This window comes from Macaca thibetana, chromosome 1, assembly GCF_024542745.1.
Source record: "Macaca thibetana thibetana isolate TM-01 chromosome 1, ASM2454274v1, whole genome shotgun sequence".
Classification (NCBI taxonomy): Eukaryota; Metazoa; Chordata; class Mammalia; order Primates; family Cercopithecidae; genus Macaca; species Macaca thibetana.
In genome coordinates, this window is record NC_065578.1 from 10,816,137 (window position 1) to 10,832,714 (window position 16,578).

The 16,578-nt window shown below is 53.4% G+C and overlaps 1 protein-coding gene and 1 long non-coding RNA gene across 2 annotated transcripts in view; both read right to left on the reverse strand.

The window, feature by feature from the left end:
* Positions 1-421: 421 nt before the first annotated feature.
* Positions 422-4,788, reverse strand: LOC126953857 (uncharacterized). Its single transcript, XR_007725383.1, has 2 exons — positions 4,512-4,788; positions 422-1,147 (listed from the first exon to the last, which is right to left on the reverse strand). It is a non-coding gene; the product is annotated as an uncharacterized LOC126953857 (long non-coding RNA).
* Positions 4,789-11,993: 7,205 nt separating this feature from the next.
* The window catches only part of FBXO2 (F-box protein 2), a 122,113-nt gene continuing 117,528 nt past the window's right edge, over positions 11,994-16,578 (reverse strand). Inside the window, exons 3-7 of the mRNA XM_050788859.1 lie at positions 14,078-14,449; positions 13,550-13,679; positions 13,385-13,480; positions 12,685-12,823; positions 11,994-12,441 (exon numbers count right to left, since the gene is read on the reverse strand). Coding sequence (XP_050644816.1) covers positions 12,307-12,441; positions 12,685-12,823; positions 13,385-13,480; positions 13,550-13,679; positions 14,078-14,449 — 872 coding nt within the window. The 3' untranslated portion in view covers positions 11,994-12,306. The remainder of the gene's footprint in view (positions 12,442-12,684; positions 12,824-13,384; positions 13,481-13,549; positions 13,680-14,077; positions 14,450-16,578) is intronic.

Below are 16,578 nucleotides of genomic sequence, written 5' to 3' on the forward strand. Positions count from 1 at the left end.
AGACCAACATTTTCTCAGGTGGAATCAGCACTGATGGGGGAGAGGACAGGGATTATCACCTTGACATTTTAGTCTGGCTCATCAAGGCCCAGAGAAAACCAGCAAACCACCCAGGGGGTCAGGTCAGGCCTAGAGCTCCAGTCTACCCTCAAAGCTAACTGACTGGGTGAATGCTCTCCCAAAGACATTAGAAATTGAGGGATAGGGTCAGGCTGAAGCCCAGAATCTGGTGAAAACAGTATCTCCCAGTCTGTAAGTTTGCAGCGGCACATGCCTATAGTCCCAGCTATTCAGGAGGCTGAGGCAGGTGAATCACTTGAACCTGGGAGGCAGAAGTTGCAGTGAACAGAGATAGCACCACTGCACACCAGCCTGGGTGACAGAGGAAGACTCTGTATAAAAGAAAAAAAAAAGGCAATTGCAATATCATGACATGACTTTATATCAGGGGAAAATAAAACAGATACACAGTGTTCTCACAGTAGGGGTTATAGAGATAACAAGGCTTGGCAAGATCATCTTGGCCATTGGGGATCTTTCCTATGTGAGGAGAGCGGGGATAACACAGAGTAAGCAGTGCATCTGTGGGGTGAGCCAGTGAGCACTCCTCAGCTCGAGGCACAGAGCCCCCCATTGCACCCTCCCCGGCCCCCCACTCCTCTCTCCCTGGCCAGACCTCCAGCCCCTCTAGAACCAGAACCTGGACCAGACATAGCTGCCTCCCTCCCTGGAAACTCCCTTGGCCCCAGCTCATTAGTGCTGAAAAACCGGCCCAAATCCATGGGGAGGTTTTTCAGCTAAAATAGCTCCCTCTTGGGCTAGTCTTTTCTTCTCTTCTCCACATCATTAGTGAAATTGCAGGCTCTGCAGCTCCCAGGATGTGTGGGGTGAGGAATGCCCCCCATTCCCTGGGGACTCCTGGCCAGGCAGAGGGCTGATGCCTGACACCTGGCCTGGAGATGGGAGCAGAGGCAGTGGGAGGCCATGACGGAGGCAAAGGAAGTCCAGGGAGGGCCCCTCACACCCTGCCCAGGAGGACGTGGCAGCCCCCTTAGTGGAAACAGAAGGAGTCACTGTCAGCAGAGTCATGGCTGGCTGAGCAGTTGCCCTGTGGCAAGCACCATGATGAATTCTTCCATGTCGAGACCTGTGAGGGGTGGGGTTCTGTGTTAGGTTTTTGACCCAGCACCATCTGCACTCTTCCGTCAGCCACATGGTTCTTACTGGGTGACTCCACCCCGAGCCTTGCCCACCAGGGCACCCTCTAGCCACAGCAACTAGCTCAGAGGTGGGCGCATGAACCCATTGAACTTGATGCTGGAAGGACATAGGCCTGGGGAGCACCCGACCCCTTCTGGAGTGAGCCTCCCTGGGATGAAGCCACACAGAGCTGAGAGACAGAGAAAAGCCGAGTTCTGAATACACTGTTGGGGCCTCTGGATCCAGCTGTACCTGAAAGGACACTGCCAGAAATCCACACGGAGCTTCTCATTCATGTGAGCCAAAACCTTTGCTTTTGGATTAAAACACCTGGAATTGCATTTCTGCCCTTTGTATCTGATAGAGAAGCAAACGCTACAAGGACTGTAGTTAACGCTGTTTTCTGGGTCAGGAAACAGAGGCCTAGAGAGGTGAAGCTACTTGCCCCAGGTGATACAGCCATGGACATGGAGAACCAGTGCTCCAGAGAAGAAAGCTCCCAGCTCCAACTTGCTCAACCTGGGGTTCCCTGGGAAGGCGAGGAACATTTTCAGCAGGACCCAGAGGACAGGGACATAAAGGTAACAGGTTGCTATGGTTACCAGCTCACTGTGTGGCCTCAGACAAGCAACCTCACTTCTCTGAGCCTCAGGCTGGGAGAAAAACATCTCATCCCTGCAGAGTGCTGGGGGTCCCTGGGGCAGGAAGCATGGCTACCTCCTGCCCCCTGGACCCAGAGGACTGTAACTGGGTGGGGGCTTCTTCAGCCCCAACTAACATAAGCCCCAGTGGCTGTCAGACACACCCCACCAGCACACACGCTCCACTTGGTTTTAAATGTCTCTCAAAGACCAAATTCAATTTAGTAGAACTCCGCCAGCTCTGCAGTGCAGAATTCATCGGATGAGGTGCCTGCTTTTCGGGGAATAATTCCTTTTTCCTGTGTCGGAGAGGAAAGTAATTGATCCAAGGGGTTGATGCCTCCTCCCTCCTGCTCTCCCTCCCCGGGACGGTCTGATTCCAAATGCAGACCCGAGACTGTTAGGTGAAAGTCGCGGCAATAAATAGGAGTGGGGGCTTCTGCCTTAATATATTGGATTATTCCACTTGGTGGTGACGAAAAATAAGATTTAATTCCCCGAGAAATGCCAACCGAGAAAATCATTTTCCCTGCCGGCTTCCCCTTTCCTTTTTTTTTTTTTTTTTCCGTTTTCTTTTTTTCAAAGACATCTTTGTCTTTCTGCAGCTTTGAGGGCCTCTCTACAACCTACCCCACTGGAGACCTCCCCACACACTGCCCACAGCGTCTGGGGGCCTGTTCTTCTGTCCTAGAACATATTCAGGACCCTTTGCTCCCACCCCTCTCAATCATGGGTCCCTGAGGACAGAGATTTCTATTCAAATCCAGATGCCACTACAGTGGTTAGCACATTGATAAATTATGACAATAAGCCCTGGGAAAAGGCCAGTAAGTACTGCAGCTCCCAGTGACAGCCCAGGAAGCTACAAGCTGGCTAGCGAAGTAATTCACCCTCCTATCATCACTTGGGTCAAGAATCCATGGACCGCCTCCTCCAGGAAGCCTTCTCTGATCAAGGTCTATGTTAGATGTCTCTCCTCTAAAATTCAGTAGGCTTCCCCTCACAGCCCTTTTACTGTTATTAGACTATAGTTGCCAGACTTGTCCATTTTACTGAACAAACTTGTATGCAGCAACTTTTATGTGCAGGCCTTGATCTAAGTGTCTTACCTATATTAATTCATTTGATTCTCATAACAATCCTATCAGGTAAGTAACAAAATCATCCCCATTTTACAGATGTGGAAACTGAGGCACTGACTAGTCACACACCCGGGGAGGGTCAGAACTGGGAACTCCGATCCTTTTCTCTCTTTAGTCTGTGAGCTCCTAGAGGACAAGAACCTCATTGGTTCACTGTTGTATCCTCAAAGCATAACAAGGTGCTGGCACACAGAAGGTGCCAGCTTAGGTTTAGAGTCAGAAACATGGCCGGGCACAGGGGCTCACGCCTGTAATCCCAACACTTTGGGAGGCCAAGGCAGGCGGATTACTTGAGGTCAGGAGTTCTAGACCATCCTGGCTAACACAGTGAAACCCCGTCTCTACTAAAAAATACAAAAAACTAGCTGGGCGAGGTGGCGGGCGCCTGTAGTCCCAGCTACTCGGGAGGCTGAGGCAGGAGAATGGCGTAAACCCGGGAGGCGGAGCTTGCAGTGAGCCGAGATCCGGCCATTGCACTCCAGCCTGGGCGGCAGAGCGAGACTCCGTCTCAAAAAAAAAAAAAAAAGCTTAAGTGGTAAATCCTTTCACATATGAACCAAAGATCGATTCCTGAGGCTGAGCCTAAGTGTGTGATTTGTGGAACACAGAAGATTCCACCAGTTCCAACTGAACCCAGAAGCCCATCGCCTCCACCACGATTCCTGTTCAACGCACAGGACTAGAATCCCTCCGCAAGAATCACTTCGCCCAGGAAAACCTGCAGGTGGTGGCGGGGGGGTGCAGGGAGAGGCAGCTGTGGAGGGGATTCCATCCATGCAAAGCCCTTGCTGTGTGACCTGGGGCGAGAATGCATGTCTCTGGGCCTCAGTTTCATCTCAGCCTCTGAAATGGGAATAATAGCATATAGATGTGCTTGGAGGATTCAATAAAACCATACACAAGTGATGTTTTGAACACACCTATCACATGGTGAGTGCTCAGCATGTGTGAGATAGCATAGATTGTAAAATTGGACTTTGAGGATACTTTTGCCATGCTCGGAAAATAAAAAAAAAATAAAAAAGAAATTTTAAAAAACCTCATCAATCCGAGTAAATGAAGCAAACTCTTAGATCTGGATGGGAGGGTAGAGTTTTCTTCACAGTGGTAGTAAGATGGGTGAGTTGCCAAGAATTACCAAGAAGAATTTCACAAATCACACACAATCCATTTACTTCTGGGAGTTATCAGGATGTGGGAGAGTCTGAAACGGAACTTACTGGACCAGAAATAGCATTTGATGAGCGTTTCATTCATCCGGCCAGCACGCACTGAATGCCTTCCATGTGCATGAAGCAACGTGCAGATGGGGAAAGCGTTCAAGCTTTGGGGGCCACTGCGACAGAAACCCTGTCCCAGTGAAATCTGCAGCCTGTAGCTTGTGACCTCGACCAAGGGCCCCACCTCTCTGAGCCTCGGCTTCCTCTTCAATAAATTGTGATGACAAAAATAAAGCCTCCCGAGGAGGTTGCTGTAGGCAGTCAATGAGATAATGCAGCAGCAGATCAACAAATGTTGGTTTCCTCACCTTTCAGCAACGGCCAGCAGCAGTCAGGCTGTTCCATTCAGCTTTACCGTCTTGTTCCAAGAATCTAGTGGGTGCAGGGAACCAGAGGCACATTAGTGCCTGGGAGCATCAGACCAGGTTGGCAGGTGAGGATCGTAGGCTCCATTTGAGGACAAGGGGCAAAGCCAGGTGAAGCTCAAGTGTTTCTGTTGTATTTTATTTTATCTATTCTATTCTATTCTATTCTATTCTATTCTATTCTATTCTATTCTAGAAAATCTCATTGTCACCCAGGCTGGAGTGCAGTGGCGCGATCTCTGCTCACTGCAACCTCCGTCTCCCAGGTTCAAGCGATTCTCATGCCTCAGCCTCCCAAGTAGCTGGGACTACAGGCATGTGCCACCAGGCCCACCTAATTGTTTTGTATTTTTTGGTAGAGACGGGGTTTCACCATGTTGCCTAGGCTGGTCGGGAACTCCTGGCTTCAAGCCATCCACCCGCCTTGGCCTCCCAAAGTGCTGGGATTACAGGCATGAGCCACCGTGCCCGGCCATGTTTCTGACTCTAAACCTAAGCTGTTAACCCTGGACAAATGGCCTCCCTGATTCCTAGGAGAGGAAGGGAGGGAAAAAAGCAGAGTGGGGAGGAGGCCAGAGACCCCTGAATGCAGCTTCATTCATCACAGGTGACTGCAGAAAGGCAGGGGAAGGTCCCAGAGGGCCTAGGATGGACATGGTCAGGTGGTCAGGAACTTCCACAGAGCTCCCCTCCATGACTTAGAAACATCACCTCTGTGGTGATTCCAAGCTCTTCACACCCTCCTCCTTGGCACCAGCCCCCTCCTTCATCCAGGCAGTTCTCCCTAACATCTACCTGCAATATTTCCTGCTGCATGACCAGCAGACCCCAGTGGCTGCACTAGCGAATGGCCCCCAGCCCTGTTCCATCCTGTCTGCAGAGCTCCTAGCAAGCAGCGCCGAGCTCCTAGCAAGCAGCGCCTAGCTCCGGGTGGTAATCCTACTGACAATTAATTGGCTTTTGTTGGAGGAGAATGAATACCATCTCATCTTAATCTTCTTCATTATTCTCCTTGTCCAGCACAGTCAACACAAGATTAGGTTTCATGTACAGTGGGGGGAAATAGTGAAGTCATTAAGCACCAGGAGCCCAGGAATGGATCTGCCTGGGTGTTCTGTGTTCGCTGCAGGCTTGGGACCTGAAACAAGGCCCGGGGCTCTGCTGAGGTGGGGATGGACTTGGCGGGGGCTCTAGACTCCCAGACTCACTGGGGGCTAGATCCCAGGATACCACCGGCCCTCCCTAGTTGGGAGGGGCCCAGCTCTGGAGGGGATTCCAGCCATCCAAAGCCCTTGCTATGTGGCCTGGGGTGAGACCCAGGGGCCTCCCAGGCCTTGGAGACCTAGCCTCCTAAATGTTTCTCATAGAGCCTCTGGGGTCAGAGCAGCTCCAAATCCCAGCCCCTGAGGACCCAGGCTCAGCCCCAAGCAATGGAAAGAGACCAGGATTTGGATTCAAATTCGACTTTTCCTCCGTAGAGAAATGGGCAGGACAGACCCAGCTTGGGGCCAGCCTTGACAATGCTGACACCTAGTGGTACTTGGAGGAACTGGCCCTTCTCTCCCTCTGTGTGCACAACTGAATACACTGTGTCCACAACTGAATACACTGTGCACACAAAAATCCAGATGTTTAAGGTAAAGAAATCAGAGGCCAGGTGCAGTGGTTCACGCCTGTAATCCCAACACTTTGGGAGGCCGAGGCGGGCGGATCACAAGGTCAAGAATTCTAGACCAGCCTGACCAACATGGTGAAACCCCATCTCTCCTAAAAATGCAAAAATTAGCTGGGCGTGGTGGCGGGCGCCTGTAGTCCCAGCTACTCAGGAGGCTGAGGCAGGAGACTCGTTTGAACCCGGGAGGCAGAGGCAACGAGCCAAGATCGCGCCACTGTACTCCAGCTTGGCAATAGAGCGAGACTCCGTCTCAAAAAAAGAAAAGAAAAAGAAATCAGAAAGGGGAAGAGGGACTTTTCCATTACAAAACTGTTAAACAGAAGTTTCCGCTGAGAAATCTAAGAGGAAATTCATTTTACCTTCCCTGACCCCTTAGCCAAAATAGCACCCAAACATCTAGCATCCCTCCTTCTGCCTGGGGTAATGGTACGCACAGACACTCCGGAGCCCAGTGTCCTCATCATCTCCAACTCTTTCTGCTCTTCCTCCTGGAAGCCCCCAGCTTCTGTCCTTGCTCTGTCCCCCAGCATTGGCCCCTTCTGACTCTGTACCCCAGCAAAGTCGTTAAAACTTAAGCTGGTGAGGCAGGAGAATCGCTTGAACCTGGGAGGTGGAGGTTTCAGTGAACTGAGATTGCACCACTGCTCTCCAGCTTGAACGACAGAGCGAGACTCCACCTCAAAAAAAAAAAACACAACCCACAACTCCCCTCTTTCCCTCCTGCCGACTGAAAATGTTTGCTTGGCTCTGTGAAAATAATGTTAATTAAAAGTCTATATACACATATAAAATGTCAATTTAAAGAAAAAAAAGACTTAAGCTGGAAAGCCAGCTTCAACTCCTTATTCATTGCGTGACCGTGGCAAGCTACCGAGCATCTCTGAGTCTTAGCTCTTTTGTCTATAACTTGGGAACATCTATATCTACCAGAGAGGGCCACTGCGCAGATTAAATGAGCCTGTGCACTTAGCACATGAACTGGCGCTCTAGGTCCTCAGCAAATGCCTGTCATTGCCATCATTGCTGCCATCAGCATCATCACCATCATCATCATCCTGATCATCCTGCTACTCTTGGGAAATTAGGTTTCATCAACAAGATTGTCAGCAGCTGATGTCTAAACCCCCATCCCTAGCTCCTGCTGAACAGAGCAAAGGTTTTTCCTTAACGGAAACGATATCATATCTGCTTCCTACAGCATTTATATCCTATAGGGCAGAGCACATAGTAGGTCCTCAGGAAACTCTCTGGGTCACCCACCTACATCTCCAAGCTCACGTCAGATCACCTCCTCACTTGCTCACTGCCCTAGCCATGCTGGCTGCCTTTCTAACCTGTGAATAAGCTCATTCCCACCTCGGAGCCTTTGGCTGCCTCTGCAATGCTCTTTCCCCAGAGCCCTGTGGCTGGTTTCTTGTTATCACGTGATTCAAGTGTCATTTCCAGGCAGGTGCCGTGACTCACGCCTGCAATCCCAGCACTTTGGGAGGCAGAGGCGGGTGGATCACTTGAGGCCAGGAGTTAAAGACCAGCCTGACAGAACTTGTTTCTATTTAGGAAAAAAAAAATTAGCTGGGCATGGTGGTGTATGCCTGTAATCCCAGTTACTCGGGAGGCCAAGACACAAGAATCGCTTGAATCTGGAAAGTGGAGGTTGCGGTAAGCTGAGATAGCACCACTGCATTCCAGGCTGCGCAACAGAGTGAGACTCCGTCTCCAAAAAAAAAATCACTTCCTCAGAGAAGTCCTCCCTGATCACCCCAATCAAAATAGCACTCCTTCCCTCCTTCTCTATACTGCAGAGGTCAAGTGTCTAAGTGGCTAAGTAGAATTCCAGTTCCAGCCTGGTGTGGTGGCTCATGCCTGTAACCCTAGTGCTGTGGGAGGCTGAGTCAGGTGGATCACTTGAGGTCAGGAGTTTGAAACCAGTCTGGCGAACCTGGTGAAACTCCGTCTCTACTAAAAATACAAAAAAAAAAAAGTTAGCCAGGCATGGTGGCGGACGCCTGTAATCCCAGCTACTTGGGAGGCTGAGGCAGGAGAATCACTTGAACCAAGGAGGCAGAGGTTGCAGTGAGCAGAGATCACACCTCTGCAATCCAGCCTGGGCGACAAAGCAAGACTCTGTATCAAAAAAAAAAAGAATTCCAGTTCCATCACTTCTTAGCAGTGTGGCCCGAGGCAAGTTGCTTAATCTCTCTGTGCTTCAATTTTCTTTTTTTCTTTGTCTTTTTTTTTTTTCTTTTTTTCTTTTTTTCTTTTTTTTTTGAGACTGAGTTTGGCTCTTCTGGCCCAGGCTGGAGTCCAGTGGTGCAATCTCAGCTCACTGTAACCTCTGCCTCCTGGGTTCAAGCAATTCTCCTGCCTCAGCCTCCCAAGTAGCTGGGATTACAGGTGCACACCATCACACTCAAATAATTTTTGTGTATTTTTAGTAGAGACGGGGTTTCACCATGTTGGTCAGGCTGGTCTCAAACTCTTGACCTCCAGTGATCCACCCACCTCGGCCTCCCAAAGTGCTGGGATTCCAGGCATGAACCACTGCGCCGGGCCCAATTTTCTCATCTGTAAAAATGGAAGTAATCATAGTTTCCACTTCGTGAGGTTATTATGACAAATTAATATATATAAAGCTTTTAGAGTAGTGTCTGGCTTATTGATGAAGTGCTATCTCATGTGGGTAATTATCTTGTTCACTCATTTAGTTGCTTGTGTTACGTTTCTCCATCTAGACTGTACATTCCAAGAGACCAGAGACTTTGTTTGTTTTGTCCCTACCTTACATATAGTAGGTCCATCTTCATAAATATCAAATGATTAGGAAGAACTGGCTGGGCACGGTGGCTCACGTCTGTAATCCCAGCACTTTGGGAGGCCGAGGCAGGAGGATTGCTTGAGGCCAGGAGTTTGAGACCTGCCTGACCAATATGGCAAGACCCCATCTCCACAAAAAATAAAAATTAGCCTGATGTGGTGGCACATGCCTGCAATCCCAGCTACTCAGGAGGCTGAGGGGGAAGGATTGCTTGAGCCCAGAAAATTGAGGCTGCAGTGAGCCATGATCATACCACTGCACTCCAGCCTGTATGATAGAGTGAGACCCTGTCTCTGAATGTGTATTTTTTTTTTTTTTAATTTTTAAATAAAAAATAGGATCTTAGGAGACATGAAAGCCCTATCTGCTGTCTCTGGCTTCAACTGGCCCCACTGTCCCAGAGACAGCCCTGGGGTGCCCCCTGCTGGATGCCACACAGGTTTTTCCTTACAGGCAGCTGGTATCTGCCATCCTGTAATGTTTACACGTGGGTCCAGCTCTGTCCTCCAGGGTAGGGGAGAAATGCTAACAGGAGCTAAGAACACTCACTTAGGAGCCAGATGTGCCTGGACAGGAGCTTCTGCTTCTCCAGTTACTCTGTATCACTTGCCAGGAAACCGTAAAAGGGATGGCCATGCACTCTCCCGTCCCACCTCTGACTGGACTGTGGGGTGGTGTAATAGGAAGTGCCCTATGCCCAGGGAGCCTTCTGGCCCGCCTCACACAGCCCTTTGAAGGCTGAGCAGCAGTTGTCTTATCTTCTTAACCTAAACACCACTGGTGTATCTGATGTCCCTCTACTGACAGGGAGAGTGAGTCTGAGGCCCCTCTGGTCTCCTCTGAGGGCCCCATGCCCTGGGGAGAGACCACAGCAGGCTCAGGGCCTCTGGGCTTCCGGGCAGGGCTTCTGGCTCCTTCCTCAGGCTCTTGGCTGCAGGTGGCCTTCTGGTTTTGCACCTACCTCCCACCCCTCCCCCTGCCTCCCTGGCTGCCCTGCTTCCCCTGTCCCTGGTCGGTCCGTTGTGAGCCCAGAGGCCTCTCCTGCCTCACTCCATGCCTGTTCCCGCCCTTGGCTTTGGTTTCTGGCCACAGACACTGCACCTCCTGTAACTGCATCAGCAGCCCAGGGCCCCACACTCTCTATGGGCCTCTTTCCTGAATGTTCCATGGGCGCCTGAAAACTCAGGGGCGCCCCCCTCCACCTACAGCACCTTCCGCACCCCCCACATTCCAATGCTGACCTCCAGTACTCACGGGTACCCCTACCTGACCTCCTGGCCCCTCACGCCCACGACCTGTCTCCATCTTCAGTTTCCTCCCATAGCCTACTGCGGGCTCCAGTCCTTTCTCCACTCACCCCATCCTCTATTAACCTGGCTCCCCACATGCCCACCCTTAGTCTCCCACCCCTAAGCATGGGAGTTCATGGGGTGAGCCTGTTCCTCCATAGCCCTTCATCAAGCTGGACCCCGAGGGCAAAGCATCAGTTCCTTTGTCTGATTGGCAGCTCCGGTGAACATGGACTGTGCCTTCCCCACCAGACTGAAATCCCCTAAACAGGACAGAGGGCGTCCTTGTGGAAGAGGCTACGCCTCTCCCTCGAAACTGAGAGTTTTCTGAAGTCAAAGTTTTGTCTCCCTTGTCAGACTGAGGATGTCCCCAGAGCAGGGGCTGCATCTCCACCACTGCACTGGAGGGCCCAGGACACTGGCTTCCCCTCCCCTGGGGTCCTACCCTTCATGTGGCCAGGCTTCTGATTCTTCCTGCGAACGAGTCTCTTATTCCCCGCTGTAACTTCAGGGCCCCCACATATGACCTGGCCTGGGGTTGGGGCTCTGGGAATTGTAAGTAAATGAACGAGTGAAGGAATGAACAATTGCAGGCAGGCCCCAGCTTGACCCCTGCAATCCCACCAGACCAGAAGGTAGCATCAGGGTTCAGAACCAAAGCAAAGCTGGAGGCTCTCAGTGATTTTATTGGTCTCCATTTCAGGAGAGAAGGGCAGAGGGTTCCAGGCTCTTCAAATGCCCGCCCCCAGGACCAGCAGCTGACAGTCTCTGGAAGGGGCTGGGGTGGCCGGAAGGAGCGTGCCGGAGCACAGAGTCTGGCACACTGCCCTCCCCACCTCCCTTCCCCCAGGCCAATGGCTGGGCCAACCTCTGGGCCAGGCTTGGAAAAGGGCCAATGAGACCAGATGCTAATGACTCCAGAGGGTGGGCATGAACTAAGAGAAACTCCAAACCAACCCTTTTTGTGCTTCCCCATCCCCACCTCCCATCCCCCACCCCAGGCCCCTCAACTCTATCCCTGGGCCCAAGAGAACTGGTACCGTAGACCCTAGCACAGTCCACACCCACCCCAGTTGCCAATCAGACAAAGGAACTGACACCTTGCCCTAGGGGCCCAGCTTGATGAAGGGCTGTGGAGGCTTGGGGAAGGTGAGGACACTATGGACTAAGTTAAGGCCTATCTACTCCCAGCCTCTACCCTTCCAAGCATCTGAGGGAGGGTAGAAGCAGGGCCACTCAGGGCTCTACCCACATGCTGCTATTGGTCACCTGGGCCCTGAGAACTGGTACACCCCCAACCCCACTCTGCCTTTAGTAAAGGATGGGGGATCATAGCAAGGCCTAGGATAATCACTGGACCAGGAAAGGCCTGGAGGGCAGCCCCCCCAACATGCCCTTTTCTGGCCTCTGGGCAGCTTGGGTGTCGGTCAGGCGCCAGGCTCAGCTCACCCTTCCTTGGTCTCACAATCCCAGCTTTGTCCTGCCTGGCAGGGCCAGGCCCAGCTGGCTCCATACTGGCCCAAGGGCCGCTGGAAACCAGAGCAACTGGAGCCCTACCAAGTATTTTTCCAGGCTATGCCGGGGGCCCTCGGGAGACAGAAAAGGATGGGAAGGGAGCAGCGTTCATCCATTTGTTCATTCATTCCTTCCTTGGACAAATAATATTTATTGAGAGCCCACTTTGTGGCAGGCAATGTGCTAGATGCAAGGGGTTCAGCAGTGGGTCCAGTCCAAGCCCACGCCCTCACGGATCTACGTTCTAGAAGCCGGCTACCTAAGCAAACCTATGCCAACAAAACTTCTCTCTCCCTGCTCAGGGGCTGGGCTCGGAGCAAGGGATGGGAGGAGGATGTGTGGCTTGGGGAAGGCAAGGACGCTATGAACTAAGTTAAGGCCTATCTACCCCCGGCCTTTGCCCCTCCAGGCAGCTGGGGGTGGGTGGAGGCAGGGCCGGGCCGCTCAGGGTTCTACCCACACGCTGCTGTTGGTCACCCGAGCCCCGAACCAGCCCTTCCAGTAGACGGAGTCCTGCCCCCCGTGCTCGAAGCGGACGAAGCGGACGCCCGGCCCGTAGTCGGTGAAGGTGTGGGAGATCTGGGGGCGGAGGTAAGAAGAGTCAGCCTCAGAGGTCCAGAGGCCTCCCCTGCCGCCCCACCCCAGCACACCGACCGACCTGCAGCTCCCCCATTCGGTTTCTCGGCAGTATTCAGAGTTCTCTCCACCACCCGGTGACCATCTCAGCCCTGCCCAGCCCAGGCGCGCCGCGGGCGGGGTCTCCTTAAGTCACGCCCCTGACGTCCAGGCCCCACCCCTCCGCCCTGGGTCCCCCAGGCTCACCTCCATCCAGCCCCCGCCGTCACTGTCTTGGGGCACTGCCACCTGCCCGCTGCTGAACTCAGCCAGCACGTCCTCGTGCTCGGACAGTAGCTTCACGGTGAGCTCGTACAGGCAACCAGCGTCGCTGCGGCCCGAGTACCTGCTCAGAGGGAGGGAGGGAGGTGGGGGGCGGGGGTTGGGGTGGGGTGGGGGCATGGCCTCAGCCCTGCTGAACACGTCCTGGGGACAGGGATTTCCACAAAAGTCCTCCTGTGCGCCCAACATCCCTGTCGGCCAGCACTGCCAGTGCTCCGAGTTTACAGATAAGGGAAACAAGGCCAGCAAGAGAAAGTGACAGTCCAAGAACGAAACACAAGGACTACATTCCAGGTTGGCCGGACCCCAGCTTGGGGCCAAAGCCAGTCCACAGAGTGGCCTTTGGTTTGGACCGCAGACTGATTTTGAAATATATACATTACATACATACAAACATATATATGTGCATATATTTGCCAACAATTAAAACTCAGGAGGGGAGGTGGGTTTCCAGGTTCTCCTGAATACTCCGAAGCTGTCTACTTTGCAGACCCGTGGCCCACGTGGCCTCAACCCCTGCAGTGGGGAGGCAGCATCCCTGCGGGGGGGGGGGGGTCCCCAGCTGGCTCACCCCTCTGCCTTACCCCACTCCTCCCAGCCCCATGCCACCCCAGGGCCCTCTCACCAGTCCTTCACCACGATGGCCGGCTGAGTCGTGTCCAGCAGCTCCTCCCAGTAGCCCTCAGCCTGCAGGTCAATGATCTGCGCTTTGCGACACCACCTGGGAGAACTGGAGTTAGAACAGAGCGGACGCTCCCCCTTCCCCCCTCCTCCACCCCCTTCTCCTTACTCGAAGGAGGAGGCGAAGTACTTCTTGACGCTCTCGTCGTGGGTGAACTCCACCCCACTGTCTCCAGGCAGCTCCTCCACCCTCCAGCCGTCCCCGCCATGCTCCACGTCACACCAGCCCTCCAAGTCCTCTGTAGGGACACGACAGCCCCACCCTGGTCACTCAGTCCCTGCTAAGGCTGTGGCAGGGCTGGCTCTTGCCACTATGTGGAGGTGGGCAGGGCAAAGGTGGCACTTGGTGTCTGGGTGGGCAGATGATGAATGAGAGAGTGAACCAGTGGGCACTTTCTAAATCTGCCTCCTGGCAGGTATGTCCCCCATCCCGCCCTGCTCCAGCTGGCTGAGGGTGGGAGGAGCCGGGAGACCCCAGGACGCAGGTGGCCAGCGAGGTACAGTAATAGACAGCCTTGGGGCTACCCATTGCTGGCACTGAGCCAGGCGCTTCCATTTCTCCCTCAAAGCCAGCCGGCGCCATTTCGGCCCATTTCGCAGCAGGGGAAGCTGAGCTCGCCCGGCGAGGGCTTCTCACCTTCCCCGCATGGGTTGCGCAGAAGGTTGCGGCGCCGCTTGCTCAAGAAGTAGAACTGCTGCCAGTGGTCGCGCTCCTCCTCCGCGCCGCCCTCGGGCACCAGCCCCTCCTGCTGGCACTTGAGCAGCCACAGCGGGGCGCCGTCCACCAGCTCCTTCCAGCGCAGGCACACCAGGCGGCAGGCCTGCACCAGCTCGGCGGCCGGGAGTGCGGCTAGCACGCGCAGCAGCAGCGGCTCGGGCAGCTCGTCCAGGTACGCGGCGGCCACCGCCTCCTCCTCCTCCTCCTCTTGGTCCTCCGGCCGCTCCTCCTCAGCGCTCGCCTCGTCCGGCTGCTCCTCCGGGCTTGCCTCCTCGGGCTGCCCCACGCTTTCTGCAGGCAGGGGTGGGTGGGGGGTTGTGATTCCCCCACCCTGTACCCCTCCAGACCCCAGGACTGCAATGTGCCCATATCCTCCCCCACCCACCTTGGGACAATCCACAGCTGGGGTCGGAGATTCTGTAACTACAGACTGGTGCCCAAGGAAGAAGGCCACAGGGCCAGGGACCAACCCTGGATCAGCCCCTAAGTCCAAAGAGGTGCCTCAGAGGCCTGTTTCCTCTGCTGGACCAGTAAAGCCCAGGCCTGGGCAGATGGCAGCAAGGATCATATTTTTATTATTAATGACATCCATCTATAGCACTGTACAATGCTTCACACCGGAACTTCTTTCATCCTCCCAACCACCCTCTGAGATCCCTGCTCTCCTCACCTCCTCAGGAAGCCTTCCGGGATTTCCCCCTATGACACCTTCTCACAGCCCTTCCTAGCTTTTGTCTTGTGGTGTGATCCTATGATAAACGCCTGTCTCTGGACCATACGGAGCTTCACGAGGGCCAGAACATGGTCTGGAAAACACAGCTTCATGTCCTGTGCCTGGCATCTAGCACTTTCCCTGGTCTGTTGTCAGGAACTCATGTTTTGGGGGTACTCGGCAAGTGTTAGCCACTGTCCAAAGCATTTCAACTTCATTTACTCTTTAAATCCTCATACCATTTCTTTGAGGTTGCTCTTATTGCTGTCTTTATTTCATTGATGAGGAAACTGAGGCACAGAGAGGTGAAACAGCCCAGGATCACACAGCTAATCAGTGGTTGGAGCCTGGATTTGAACCCAGACAGCCTGGCTCCAGAGCCATCTTAAACCACCACAGCCTCCACAAACTAATTCACTGAATTAGTAGGCAGTGTTAGGATTCTGACTTTTTTTTTTTTTTTTTTTTTTTTTTTTTTGAGATGGAATCTCGCTTGCTCTGTCACTACACTCCAGGCTGGAGTGCAGTGGCATGATCTCGGCTCACTGCGACCTCTGCCTCCTGGGTAGCTGGAAGCTGAGAAGCGAGTCTTCTGCCTCAGTTTCCCAAGTAGCTGGGATTACACGCATGTGCCACCACACCTGGCTAAATTTTGTATTTTTAGTAGAGATGGGGTTTCGCCATGTTGGCCTGGCTGGTCTCAAACTCCTGACCTCAGGTGATCCACCCACCTAGGCCTCCCAAAGTGCTAGGATTAAAGGCATCAGCCGCCACGCCCGGCTGACTTTTATTTTTAAAGATAGGATCTCACTCTGTTGCCCAGGCTGGCCTCAACTCCTGTACTCAAGCAATCCTCCTGCCTCGGCCTCCTAAAGTGCTGGGATTACAGTCATGCTCCACTGCACCAAGGCCAGGATTTTGACTTTGCAGGTGCAAATATTCAGGCTCAGGGATTAAGTGACTTGTTGAAGGACACACTGCCAGTATTTAGGGAAGGGGACATGGGACCTGGAGCCTTCAGGGGCTGGAGAACAGAGCCCAGAAACCCAGCTGTCCCCAGCTATTGTGTGATTTGGGGATGAGGAGGGACTTATTTAAATAAACCATAACAAGCAAGGAGATGACATAGGGCCTTGGGGAAGGAAACTCTCTACCTCCTTTTCCCATCCTTGGCCCTCAGTTTTCTCATCTGTAAATGGGAGTAATCATTGTGCTAGGCCATACAAACAGGACAGATGTCCAAATCCCCTGACGAGGGGGACAAGAGCATTCTGAATTGTAAGGAGGCAGGCAGATGTCACCGCAGCAGCCGGACTGTCTCTTGGATCCCAGTTGGCTTCAGCGGGGCCGTCACAGCCTTGAGTAAGTGGACACCGAGTGCCCCAGATGCCTGGATGAGGGAGGAGTGAGGAGGAGACAGGGCCACTCTGGGTGATCAGGAAGACTACAGCTCTCAGACCTACGATGGGGAGCTCCCATGGGCTAGGCCCTGGAGAGTCAAGGCGGTGGTGGGAACAGGCCAGGCACTGGGGAAGGGGACAGGTGGCAGGGCCCAGACCCAAGTCTCCAGGCCCACCAGCCCTTAACCTCCTCACATGCAGCTTCTCCTCCCTGCCCAACACACAATCGGGCCCTTGAGAGCTTTCGCAGAGCCCAGAGCACACAGCGAGTCCTCAGTCAATCTTACTGAGTGAACCACATTGAACAC